We start from the raw sequence: 13,970 nt of genomic DNA, 5'->3' as shown, positions 1-13,970 counted from the left end.
GAAGGATAATCCTGAGGCTGAACCAGGGTGGTGCACTGGAAGTGAAAAAGAAAGACTGGAGACTTATCCCAGAAACAAAACAAACTAAATTTTTTGGCTGATTTGAGTTTTTCTTTAGTTCATTTGTTCATTCATTCAACAATTTTCGAAGGTTTCAGGTGGGTCAAACACTGTGCTAAGTGACACAGGGAAGAAAGAAAAAGAAGAATTTGAAGATTACTCCTTCCTCAAAACTGGGCTACCAGCTATCGCTCAGTGCTCTAAAGTGACCTGTAACAGACATCCACCCATCACCCATCCCGCCTTCCACCCACCCATTCAGTACTTACTGAACACCCACCTTGTGACAGGCACTACTCTACATAACGGTTAGGACTAAGTTCAGGAAAGAAAAGGAAAAAAAGACTACGATTTCCATTCTCACAGCCCTAGGAATGCCTTCTTTCCAGAATTTCCATTCCTGTCCTGGTGGTCTGGCCATAAGGCGCAGTACATGGTGGCAAACCACCAAACTGCTGGAACAGCACAGGTATTCTTAGTCATCCATATGAAGAGAGGATCTCCTATGTAATTCCTAAATGTGTGCCCTGATTCAGCATATTTAACCAAAGCAAAACATTATATTAGAAAGGTATCTAACATGATTCCCATGTGTAGATTTTAGTATCACTGAAAAATACGAGCATAAGAAAAAGCAGCTCTAAGCAAAGCCAAAAGGTACTGAAAATAATAGAACAAACGTACTTTGAATGTTAAAAATCTTATATCTAGTTTAGTTGGTGAATTAGTTTGAGATATACGATTTTATTGCCTTTCATGGAAAGCCCTGATATTTTAAAATTAAGATTTGCCTAGACTTTATAAGAATAAATCCTGACCACCATCTAGTGCTTTCTGAAAAACCACTAAGTAATAAAATGACTACCACTGAGAAGTATTTCGCTTTATGGCAACTGCCTTTTCATTATTATTTTATGAGAGTTTGTCTAGATATTATGTATCCTTTACTATCTACATTTAATTCTTTTTAAAATGTTTCCTTCAGATGCCTGGGGTTTTGTCAGTTTCTTTGGCTCTTAATTAGATTTCAAACAGCAAATGATACCACTTTCCAAAAGTTCTTATTCACATAGGCTTGCCTCCAAAAACTATGACTAATGTAAGTTTTTAAATTTCTATTAAAACAAAAAAAAATTAAAAGGTATGTTTAGGGACTTATGAACACATCAACAATTATTTCATGAACACCATCAACAATTATTTCAAGTATAAGCTAGTTGGTATATGTCAAGGGTGAGAATTTAAATGCCAGTAAAACCTAACCATAAAGAAGGAATTTGATGAGAGCAGGCACATTTTAACTTCAGTTTTATGTTGAGGATCTGAGCCTGGTATGGACTTGTGTGTTCCATAAACTCTGAAATCACCAAGCTATGGAAGAGCAGCCTGTGCCAATGGTAACATGAAAAGGCAGAATCTTGGGCCTTTTCCTATTTTGCTTGTTGTTTGTTTTTGATGCATCTTAATACGAGCTCTAGACTGTGTCATTTATCAAGTGTGTTTCTGTCTGGAAAATAAGATTTGAATAACCACCTACTTATTTTCCATTGAAAAAAATGTTTTTCAGTTATGAACTATCTCAAACATGCTTATTTTTACTGATGATAATAGGAGCTGAAACTGGGGAAAATGTAAAACACAAGTGATCAATGAAGCCACTCCCATGATTATTATCTCAAGTTAAGTTATCGGAAAGAGAAGTCTTTACCGTCGTGGGAACTTGATCCACGGGTTTAGAGCTCCAGTTACGCTGAGATATTATTTTCATTGTGTTTGGCTCAGACAGAGAGAGGACCTCAGAGAAAAGTCAGAGCTGAGCCCAGAGGGAGAGCCGCAGAATTCGAGACGGTCCGCGCTGTAAAGGCCATTAGAGATCATCTAACCACCCTCCCGGGGCGGGAAAGAAAAACAAACCGGAGCAGTCTGACATTTATGACTCTTACCTGCGGCGCAGATCCTCGGCCACGGCTGCCCGGCAGCTGAACAAATAGGCTCGCAGCGATTTCAGCCGCTGCCGCAGCCGCACCACAGTGGCCAGCGGCTCGGCGTGTCCGTACAGCATGGGGTTTTCCTGCTGGATGTCGATCAGGGGCTCCTCGTACACATACTCCAGAAACTCCTTGGCCTGCTTGGACACCTACAAAAGAAAGTTCCTCCATCAGTGCCGGCAAACCACCCAGCCTTCCACACCTCCTCCAACTAGGAACCATGGCTTAACGATCAAAGTAATACTATTTTCAAAACACAGCCAAATGAAAAAGCCCACAATTTAACTAAACTAAAAAAAAATGTAGCTGTTCTTTTTCTCCTCCAGAAACTCAATTAGTAAAAGGAACCTGAAAAGAAACGGAATTGAAAGGAATTCATTCATTCTTATGTTGTTACATGAATACACAAATCTACATATGTGATAAAATGACACAGAACAGTATACCAATGTGAATTTCCTGTTTTTTTAAATATTGTACTATAGTTATTTAAGATATAACCAGTGACATAAAAAGAATCTGAAAAAATATGTATATGTATAACTGAATCACTTTGCTGTACACCTGAAACTAATACAACATTGTAAATCAACTGTACTTCAATAAAAACATGTTTTAAAAGATATAACCAGTGGTTAAAAGATACACAGAACCACTCTGTATTGTATTATCTATGCAACTTCCTATGAATGCATAATTATTTCAAAATAAAAAGAAAAAGAAAGGAATTTATTAAGACTCTTATAGCAATGCTGATTAAAAGCTATATACAGTGCATATATATGTATGTATATTTTATAATACTTTTTATAAGCAGCCATTTCAAAAAAAATAGGTAAACCATACACATATTACAAAATTCAAAAGGAATAAAAGGGTATCTCCAAAAAAAGAGGAAAAAAGATATTACATGTGGAACAATTTGCATAGAAAACAGGCTCAAATGCACACTTTAGTGAGGAGAAGAGTTGCTCTTATTAGAACAGCTCTGAGCTTGGGCTGATGCTGACCAGTATATCCATCCAACTCTATATTCACTTCTGGTCGTAAACGTCAAGAGTATGAGAGTTGACTTTAACATGTCATTGTCATCAGTAGAAATAAATAGTAGAAACACAATGCACCTGAGATATGGAGGGTGTAACTTAAATAATGCATAACCTATGGGTAGTTTGGAAGATCTTTGCAGACCAATTCACTGATACTGAGGATGTGGACTGGCTCAGTGACACACAGAGTTGGCTCTGTTTCTGTTTATGGAAGGTAAAACCTCTCCACAAGGTCTCCACCAAAACCTCTCCAGTACTGGGAGTAAGGCGGGAATTCAACATAAAACAAACAACTCCTCTCATTAAAAAGAAAACTGAAAATCTACTGTTTCATGCTCTAGGCTAGAAAAGTATTAATGAAGAAAAATAGAATACAGTCCCTACTTCATGGGACTCAACATTGAGTATAAGAGACAAATATTTAAAACAAACAAAAAAAAACATGTAACACACAGCCTGCCATCTACCGCAAAAGAAATATGGATGAGACTACTGGTCCCTTAAAGGAGGGAGACATCAAACGTGCTGGGAGAAGGGAGCTAGGGGCCAGGGCAGGGCCAGCAAAGCAGGTGACACTGGCTCAAGGTCTAGAAAGAGAACTGGAAATTCACTTAGTGGGCAAGGATGGGACAGAGGAGAGTACGACAAGGAGACACCGCCACGAAAACCTGTCAGTGTGTACATGTGATACACTAGATGTACGGCCATTGTATGTTGATTAAAAACACATGTTCATGAAAGTCAATATTCTCTTCTTTTCGTGGAAAGCTCATACAAAAGTTTATGTTCTTATAGAGATGCAAAAAAAAAAGCATCAGTTTTTTTTCTAATAAAAGTCATTTTTTCTCCTTATAAGCAATTTTGAGGTGCCTGTTCTGTTGTGTGATCCTTGGGGATCCCGCAGAGTTGAAGAGTTAGCGATAGTGAAGTTCACAGTCTCTGCCCATCCAGCTCACAAAGAGGCACCGAGAATTAGCCACAACCTTTGACTGCTTAACCAGATGGAAGTAACAGTGGACGGGGCTAAATAACGCATCCTTCTGAGGTCTAGAGACGCAGGTACGGACACGGCAGACACTATAGCTGGCACTCAGCAGTCTACCACAGGCAGGGCCCTGTCCTCATGCAGCACAGTTCAGCAGGGAAACATGGAATTGGACTCAAATGTTTTGTTTATCATGGTTAAATATTTGCTATATTTAAATACCTCAAATGAGGAAAAAAATGGACAGTGTTCTGGAAAATGAAGTAAAATCCACTTGAAACTGTTGCTGAAGAATGATGTATTGTACAATTCAATTAGTCTATTGAGCAGTGTTTATACTGAGCCAGGGCCCCGCTGAATTAGGTTAACAATGCTACCTTTTAGTAGGTGAACAGAAGGACAAAGGGCACTGGCCAGCCTCCCAGGTCTTAAAAGGCTTCTCTCTTCAGGTGGTACTTAAGCCCGAATGGAAAAAAAAAAAGTCTTTCACAGAGACAGTAAAAGCAGTGAGACAAATGGGACAGCAGCTACTGACATCAGCATTCACAAACTGAAATTACTAAAAACAAAAACAGAGCTGGTCTCAATAAGGCCTGAGGCACCACTTCGCAAAGTTATTAACTAGCGTTAAGAATACATAGCATATTGTGACCTCGGCTGCCCGAGTATGTGAACAAATAAATCCCTGCCATGCTGAGCCATTTTGGGCAGCAAGGATGAGCACGTGCTCAGTCTTTGAGGATCAACCACTTACACCGGTAAGGGAATTTTTGAGAGAACTCAAAATTTGGCATGAAATCCTACTTTTGCAAAATAGGGGAAAAGCGGTGTAAACACTGCTCTAAGTTCTAAAAGGTCCTCCCTATAGGTATGCACATTCAAGTCAAACTCAACTGTAACTAAAAAGCTTTTTTAAAAACATATAGGTACTTAGGGAAGGAAGCCAATGGTATTCTTAAGTGATGGAGCTTATGTGAGAGAAAGTGTCTTTCTTATTAGTGGAAATATTTCATGAGTTACATGTGAACGCCAAATATATTCCACCTCAGAGCTAGGAGCTACTTCTTGCCTACCAAATTACGAAAAACATCTAAAGGCGGCGTGCTGTTTCTGATGTGAAAACTCCGCTCCTAGGTGCAGATGGACAAACACAATACTCTTCTTTAGAAAAATGAATGATTTAGGTTGGCATTCTTCCCCATGATCCCACTCCATTCACATTAGAAACAATTTTTATAGGGTTGATCGTTCATTTTTCAAACCTATTGGCCTGTTAGTATTTTACTAAATAATATTTACTATTTATTAAAGTTATTAGTATTATTAATATAAACCAGTTTCTTTCTGTAGCTCTTTTAACTTAGAAGAGTTTAAGTTGTAAGAAGTCAATTCTATGACTGTGGTTTTATTGCAGTTTGTGAACTTGTTCTCTCTTCACAGCCCTGCAGTTTACACAAGTCAAGAGAGCTGAGGAGGAGGAGGTCCAGGTAGAAACAGGTCTCCTTCCCACTGAGTTGGAGAAAACAGCACAATCAGGTTACGATTATCTACAAACAGTGACCAATCTGCTACATACACATATGTATCTATGAATAAACACTTGTCATTTGATTTGAACATTAAGCATCACTGGTATAGATTTGAACATGATACATCTTTTGTTATGCTGCTGACAGCCACCACTTAAAAATAAAATTCTCAAACGTTCAGGTTTATGTAATTCTGAGAGGTTCTGGAACAGTGTCCTAGTATGTTTCCCCACAAAAATAGCCCTAGGTAAGAAAGCAATGGGGCAAAGGGAATGTGGTGACCATAGACAGCAATTTGGAGAGGACGATGACATGGTGGTGGTGGCGCCGAGGACCTTAGTTTTTGTTAAAGGAGGAAAATGTATTAGAATAAAACAGATGAGAACATAATCTTAGAATAACAAGAACTGGTACAGATAATCTAGTTCAGTTTTTATCAACTTGTGTTCCAAGGAATACCAGTCATACAAAAAAGATGTTCTGAGGTCCAGCAAGAAATATGCCACATGGCACATTCCTCTCTTGGTGATTCAAAGTGCAGCACGTTAGCATATTAAAGCTCCGGGACATGGAGTACTGAGGAAAACCTGCTTCCCCCGGCTGCTTCCCCACCTATCTGACTGCAGACATGGCAGCTGTTTAACGTTGTGCAGGCTGCCTGGGGCGGTGGGGTGGGGTGGGATATGAAATTCAGCCTAGGCCCTGCTCACCCACCAGAGGAAAGGGCATCTTTCTCCACTATTACTCACATTTAACAGAAGAGAAAACTGACTCCAGAGAATGTAAATGACTTTATCTGGGGTCACCTCGTGGCAGAACTCGAGGCAAAACTCAGAAGTTGGGATACGCTGCTCTGTGCTTTTTTGCATTGTTTACATCCACAGTTCTTTTTATTTTTTAATAACTCTACCAAAAAATGTGTTCATCACTCTGTAAAAGAGGTGATTCCTGTCCCTGTCGTCCTTCCCTCTTCCCTAGTGAAACAGAAGGCAAGTGGGCTACAAATGGAGATGAACTGCATAGTTTAAGGTGGTGGTGCATTGGTGTGTGGGTTCCCATTTGACTCTAACTCTAAAACAAAAACTAAAGTCCAATAACACTTCATTTATCTAGCAGTCGTTTATTTGTATATGTTTACTGTCTTTCTCGAGATCTCGAGAAATTCATGAGACAGAAGATATGTCTCAAGGCCGAGAAGGGCAAGCACAGTAAGTGTTCAATAAATTCTCACTGAACAGATGAACGGGTACTTTACAATACTCTGGTCATAACTTTGAACCACACACTTCTAAGAGTCTGGTATTTGTTTCTAAGTTCACAACATATTTAGAGTTAATAAAGAGGGGAAGGACAGCTAGAGGCAATACAGGGACAACTGAGGTGACAACTGACACCCTGGTACCAAGGGAAGAAAGGCACTGGAAAGAAGATATAAGGTAAAAGCGAGCACTCAGCCCTGATGGAGGGTCATTTGGCCACATTCATCCAACTCACAAGTGCACACACCTACATCTAGGAAGTTACCTGCTGACAGCCTCACTCATGGATGAAAAGGCTTACATGCAGACATAGTAAACAGTCTTATGGTTACCGGGGAAAAGGGGTGGGAAGGGATAAGTTTGGGAGTTTGAGATTTATAAATCTTAGCCACGATATATAAAACTGGATTTTAAAAAAGTTTCTGCTGTATAGCACAGGGAACTATGTTCAATATCCTGTAATAACCTTTAATGAAAGAAATATGAAAATGAATATATATGTATATGCATGGCTGGGACATTGTGCTGTACACCAGAAACTGACACATTGTAACTGATGGTACTTCAACTTAAAAAAATAATGTCTAAAGTTATTCATTGAATCACTCTCTATAATAGGTTGGAAAAGCCTTAATGTTCATCAAAACAAGGACAAGTTGGATAAACTGGTGTGTGTGTGTGTGTGTGTGTGTTAAATTCATGACGCAATATGGAATGGCTGTTAAAAAAAAAAAAAAGTCCAAGGAAGAGTTTTACGATCTAAATGGAATGTTTTCTAAGAGCAGCACGTATGCTATACATGCCCACTGCCATTTTTGTGTAAAAAAATCCGCCATGTACGTACAATATGCCTGGGAGGAGTAATCTGGCTGCCTGTGGGGAGAACAAGGTGGGTGGGAGAAAGAGGCAGAAGGAGATTTTCTAGGTACCTATGTCCTTTGTACTTTTGAATCTTGAAATTTGTGAAAATATCTTATGTTCAAAAAAAGAATAAAAGTACCGTAGTACAAGGCAATTTCTTTACAGAAAAAATAGCCTCCCATACTACATTTAACCACACTGAGGTTATTGACCACAGGACAGAACAATCGTATTTATAATCATAACTAGGAGGCATTAAAAAAGGTTAATTTCTAATATATATTTTCTTAAATAGAATATATGGTGCCACAGGACAGAATTTATGAAACAACAAAAATAACAGAATCACATTACTGAAAATTGGAAAATAAAGATTAGGAGAGAAGAAAAATAATCACCCATAATCTTACCACGGTAAAATAACCACTTCCTGCTTTTGGTAACGTTCCCTTCCAGTATTTTTTCCCATCTCTATTATGAAAAATCATGGCAAAAGTTTTAATAGGATCCATCCCAGCCATAACACTTCTTGGTCCTATTAAAACAGGCACTGTGGGCTAGTGGAGGAGGAATCAGGAGATCTTAAGTTTAATTACAATTTGTTCTCAAAATCTCCAAATGACTCTGAATAAGTGGTTTTTCCCATCAGCAAGCTGCTCTCCAGCTCTGCAAGGGCAATAGAGCCTGCCCTGAATGCCTCTCAAGATGAAGAGATAGGAAATAGCTTATGTAACGTGGAAAACCCCTAGTTAAATGGAATGTGAATATTCAGGCTAGGATACAAAAATATTTGTAAAAAGCACAATGGAGGAGTACTATTTAGGACGAGCCGAGTTTAAGTTTGAGTTCCTTACCATCTCTTTGTCACGCTTGGTATTTTTGAATTGGTGGGGTGGGAGGGTAGAGGGCAAGTTATCTTCAAAGAGAATTTCATTAGAAAATGGCTACAGAATTTGAGGATAGATAGGATTTAGCTGCTAGGTAATCCCAGAGCTCAATTCAATCTGCAGGATGTACACTGGAAAATAGATGAAATCCTGCTTTAAAAATAATTAGGGTTATTATTACTCTGGAGAGCAGACAAGGAAATGCTTAACGTGACAGATTTCATTCTGCTCTGCAAAACCATTTTTTCACTCTTTTAAGTGGATAGTCAAGCCAGTCACGTACTTGCAATTAAGGGAGCAGGCAGATCTAACAGAACAATGTCTGGTCTTGGAAACTGATAGGTCTGAATTGATCCTCACAATTAGGAACATTAAGTTAAATCCTGGCATCTGAGCAAAGACAGACAGACACTGGACTAAATGGAATATAGTTACTTAATGCCAGTGAGAGATGATCCAGATAAAATCGACCAGCTCTGTTCTTGCTCTAAAATCGTCTCTGGTCCGCTGAGATCCTAGGAAGGAACGGTCTGACAAGGGGGAGTTTCCTCACGTGCAACATGGATGAAGTGAGGGACCTAATATCCTCATTACTTACCTATCTTCTCAAAATCAAACCTTGTTACTTGAATGACCACCACTGCAAAAGGTCTGCTTTAGAAAAAGACTTCAAGCATCACTGATGACTAAATTGGTTTGGATGGCCTCTAGCGATCGCTGCAAAAAGACCTGGATCTCCTCCATCTCAGGTCTCCACAGACCATGCCTGAGTTTTTCATTTTCCTCATCCAGTGCCACCTTTTCTGCTTTAGCTCCACTGACAGGCACGTATTCTGTGGGCAGGTGCCATCCGCCTACATCTGCAATGATCCTGGGGCCGTGACTGCCTCACTTACTCGCTCTCTACATACTTCTCGGCTGTCAAAGTCCTGCTCTAAGTAGATGAATCTAAACTGTTTAAAGCAAACTCAACTAGTGTTCTTTCCCTATAAATAAGTTTTTATCTAATACCACATGGCAAATATATTTATAGCCTCTATTCAGAGCGTTAAGTACAAGATGCAGAGGAGAGAATGATAACTCTGCCTGGCAGAGCGGAAGGAAAGAATCAGGAGAGGAAACGAGGTTTAAGCTGGGTTTAGGACTTGAATGAGGGCAAGAGGAAGACAAGAGGTGTGAAACAGCCTGGCAGGACTGGGGAATGGGCAGGAGTGTGATCTTCTGAAGAGACTCATGGGGGTGGGGATATAGTGGATGAAAGGGCTGGAAAGGCAGGGACTAGTGACCATAAAAGGTCTTTATGTTAGGCTGAGGGATTTATTTTTACCTTACAGTCAATCATAGTAAAAGCTGGCATTAACTGAGCACTTACTATATTCCAGACACTGCACGAGGTGCTTTCTGTGAACTGTTCATTTAAGCAAACAGCACCTAATGAAGTAGGTACTATCGCTACTATTATCTCTATTCTAAATGTGAAGAAACTGAGACTAAGAGAGGGTGCAACAAGGTGAGAATAGTGCTTTTTGGAAATAATGTTGGGGCAAATTAGGACTTTTCTGAAATATTGTTGAGGCAAGACTTGAAGGCAGCAGGAAGCACAGTTAGGAAGCTACTGAATTCCTTCCCGTGAGTGATGCTGAGGAGCACGACCTCAGAGCTAAACGTCAGTGGTTGATTTCTGCTAACTGGGTAGGCAGGCCAGGTGCAGCAGAGGGGAGGGTCCAGGAAGCCTCCCAGCACTGTCGGTGGGACTGGTGGAGCCATGTGTCCTCAGAGGGACATCTGGTGAGGATGAGAAAGCCACTTTGGGGTGCCCCCCACAAAGTAAGTCTGTTGAGCCCACAGGACAGGCCTCACTCTTTCATTCAGTAGACCTTCCTGCTTACCTACTCTGAGCCAGGAACTGTGCTAAGACAGGTCCCCAGTGCCCAAGGCGCTCGCCTTTAGAGAGAAGACAAGTAAGCAGCTGGCTGTTATATAAACGTGAGGATAATGAAATAACAACTCGCATTCTTTAAGTGCTTATCACAGTCATTGAAAGAGTGCTTTTCTTGTATTATCCCAATTCACACATCTCTTTTAGGTAAATATACGAATTATAGTAAGAACACATGCTTATTTGGTACACACTTGGTGTGAGGTATTTTGTTTTCATGCACCAACCCATTTAACCGTCAGTAATCTTCTGAGTTATTATCGTCTTAATTTTACAGATGAGGAAACTGAAACACTGAGAGACGAAATAACTTGCCAGGGTTAGACAGCTAATAAGCGACAAAGCTAAGACTTGAACCCAGGCAGTCTGGGTTCATTTTACATATTAGGAAATGGAGGCTCAGAGAAGTTCAAGTAATTTGCCCAAACAAATCAAGCACCTAATTAGAAGTGGAGGTAGGATTTGGACAAACGCCTGTTGAGCAATAAGCTCCCCATATTAACCCTACAAAAGTGCAATTCTAGGGACCTATGTCGTGGTGGCATGGGGAGCCAGCAATGCACAAATGGGGAAGGCGGGGAGCATCAGAGGTCCCCCAAGGTGGACAAGCTTTCATCAGTTCTGGAACAAAGAGCAAGGACTCCCGAGATGGGTGAAAAAAACCTCTGGAGCACATGTGGAAAGATGATCTCTCAACAAGAGAAAGGGCTCTTCTTCCTCCCAATGTAGGAGGGAAAGCAGTAAGGATAGGTCCAAATGTAGACAGACTTGTAAGAATTCATATTCAAATCTCATAGCTTCAATTTTCTCCTTGAAGTAGGAGGCAAAGTCATATGCTGAGAAGAATGGGGATGAGGCACCTTGAAGACAATGATGTGGCTGGTTATTGGGTAGAACAGGAGACAGAGCTGCCCAGGGATGTACAAAAGGAAATAAGCCCACTGGCCACTCAGAATTGTCATGTTCATTTTAGACTTCAGAGATTACAGGTAGGTGTCAGCTACACGTTCCTTCCCTGCCTAACTTGCTCCTGGGTGATAGTTACAGAAAGCAAGTCTCAGACATCTATTAGCAAGTAAGTATAAGAACAGTCATTCAGCCTGTTTTTGTATGAAGCACCTTCTGTGGAAGATTCATTCAAGGAGGATGCAACAATTTTCTGGCAGAAGGATCACGAAAGCTTCAGATCAGATAACAGGATTCTCTATTGTGTGGCAGGACCCAGGACCACACAAGAATCCTAAGCTGAGAGTATTAGTCCAGTGAGGGGTTAGAGTTCCTGACTTGCCAAACTCGATTCCCTGGTTTATGCAAGGGTGGGAATGCTGTGTATGGAGCCAACCAGTTCACATATCTCGAAGACTACCAGGTTGAAAACTAAAGTTGAGATAAATACCATTAGGCAATGAAATCCACAGATCTCATTTTCAGCAGCAAAATTGGAGCTGGAGATAAAGTGGGAATCATCATCCTTAAAAACTAAAAACAGAGTTACCATATGATCCAGAAATCCCACTCCTGGGTATATATCTAAAAAAACTCTAATTCGAAAAGACACATGCACCCCAATGTTCGTAGCAGCACCATTTACAACAGACAAGACATGGAAGCAACCTAAATGTCCATCAACAGATGACTGGATAAAGAAATTTTGGTGTGTGTGTATATATATATAGAGAGATATAGATAGATATAGATATAGATATAGATATAGATATAGATATAGATATATAATGGAATATTACTCAGCCAAAAAAAGAATGAAATAATGCCACTTGCAGCAACATGGATGGACCTAGAGATTATCATACTAAGTGAGGTAAATCAGACAAAGAAAGACAAATATCATACGGTATCACTTATACATGTAATCTAAAAAAAAAAATGACACAAATGAACTTATTTACAAAACAGAAACAGTCTCACAGATACAGAAAGCAAACTAATGGTTACCAAAGGGGAAAGAGGGGGTTGGGATTAGAAGGTACAAACTACTTTATACAGAAAAGATAAACAAGGTCCTACTGTACAGCACAGGGAACTATATTCAAAAGCTTATAATAACCTATAATGGAAAAGAATATATATATGCACATATATATAAAACTGAATCACCATGTTGTACACCAGAAACTAACACAACATTGTAAATCAACTATACTTTAATAATAATAATAATAATAAACACTACCATATGACCCAGAAAAAAAAAAATGTGGGAATCATTAGTGTGTGAGTCCTGGGTTAAAACCACAGAAAGGAGGGAAATGATGCAACAGCAAGTGTATAAAGTGGGAGAAGAGCATAAAATTGTAACTTTTATGAGACTTCTTAATCAAGCTTCAAATTCTTACAGCATAATCTTTAGAATCCACGTGACAACACGTAAACACCCAAATCATGATTATGAAGTGAACCCAGCTTTTGTACCTACCTTGTATTTTGAAGTATCCCAGTTGTGGACTATGCGCGCCGGGATGAGAAAGCTGTCGTCCACGTGGCAGCTGCTGCAGTAATACCACCCACTGTAGTTGCACACCTTGGCTTTCCCGTTGGAAAGACCGATGGATCGCTGGCATCCTGGGCAAGGCAAAAGAAAAAGTCTGTGATGGCTGTTCAAATACCACAGAACGAAGTTACACAATCCTCAAGTGAAAGGGAAGTCTACAACAGGGACGAAACTGCAGAGAACATGTGTATAGACATGTCCCCTTCTTCCTAGCTTGACAGCTTCACCCCTTCGTGTCCTGGGGGACTGCTGACCCTGTTGCTCTGTTCCTGGTCTCTGATTCCAGCTCTTCAGCACCTGGCTGCCAGAGATCAGTCTTCAGAGCCAAGCCCCTTTCATCTCCTCTCTTCCCTCCTCAGAAGCTCTACTTCCACCAGGCACTCGGCTGGGGGCTTCTCATACAGGATCTTATTTAACCTGCACATCATCTCTATGACGAAGATATCATCAGCCCTATTTTACAGAAGAATAAACTAAGGTTTAGCCAGGCTATGTATTTTGTCTTGAGGTCACCCAGACAGTATGAGATGGAGTCTGGATTTGACTCTAAGCTTGTCTGACTCTAAAATGATCCTAAAACCTGATATGTAACCTTCCTTTGCTTACAAAACCAATAAAAGGAATGTATCCTTTGTTTGATTGGCCCCGTATCTCCTTCCCAACCACCTACTCCTACTGCTCTCCATGGGAATATTACCTCTGTGTTCCAGTCAGAGAACTCTCCTCACTGTGCCCCATATAAACACAGCATGCTCACTCCACCCCCCACCCCGTATCTTGGCATGAATGATTTCTCCTTACAAGACACCCTCTGCTCTGACTTCTGCTTTACCAAATCCTGAAGAGTACTGTCAGGGGACCTGGGAATAATCGTGGCCCTGCCAAAAAGAAGCCATTACTCTCT

At 40.3% G+C, this 13,970-nt stretch overlaps 1 protein-coding gene across 3 annotated transcripts in view; it reads right to left on the bottom strand.

Annotated features, from left to right (window-relative positions):
- PLEKHM3 (pleckstrin homology domain containing M3) overlaps positions 1–13,970 on the bottom strand; it is a 158,490-nt gene that overhangs the window by 78,265 nt on the left and 66,255 nt on the right. For all 3 annotated transcript variants that reach the window (XM_010985440.3, XM_010985441.3, XM_031451906.2), the window contains exons 4-5: positions 12,992–13,137; positions 2,004–2,197 (exon numbers count right to left, since the gene is read on the bottom strand). In XM_010985440.3, coding sequence (XP_010983742.3) covers positions 2,004–2,197; positions 12,992–13,137 — 340 coding nt within the window. The remainder of the gene's footprint in view (positions 1–2,003; positions 2,198–12,991; positions 13,138–13,970) is intronic.

The sequence above is a fragment of the Camelus dromedarius genome, chromosome 4 (genome assembly GCF_036321535.1).
Source record: "Camelus dromedarius isolate mCamDro1 chromosome 4, mCamDro1.pat, whole genome shotgun sequence".
NCBI lineage: Eukaryota > Metazoa > Chordata > Mammalia > Artiodactyla > Camelidae > Camelus > Camelus dromedarius.
This window is presented reverse-complemented; position numbering and strand designations above follow the sequence as displayed.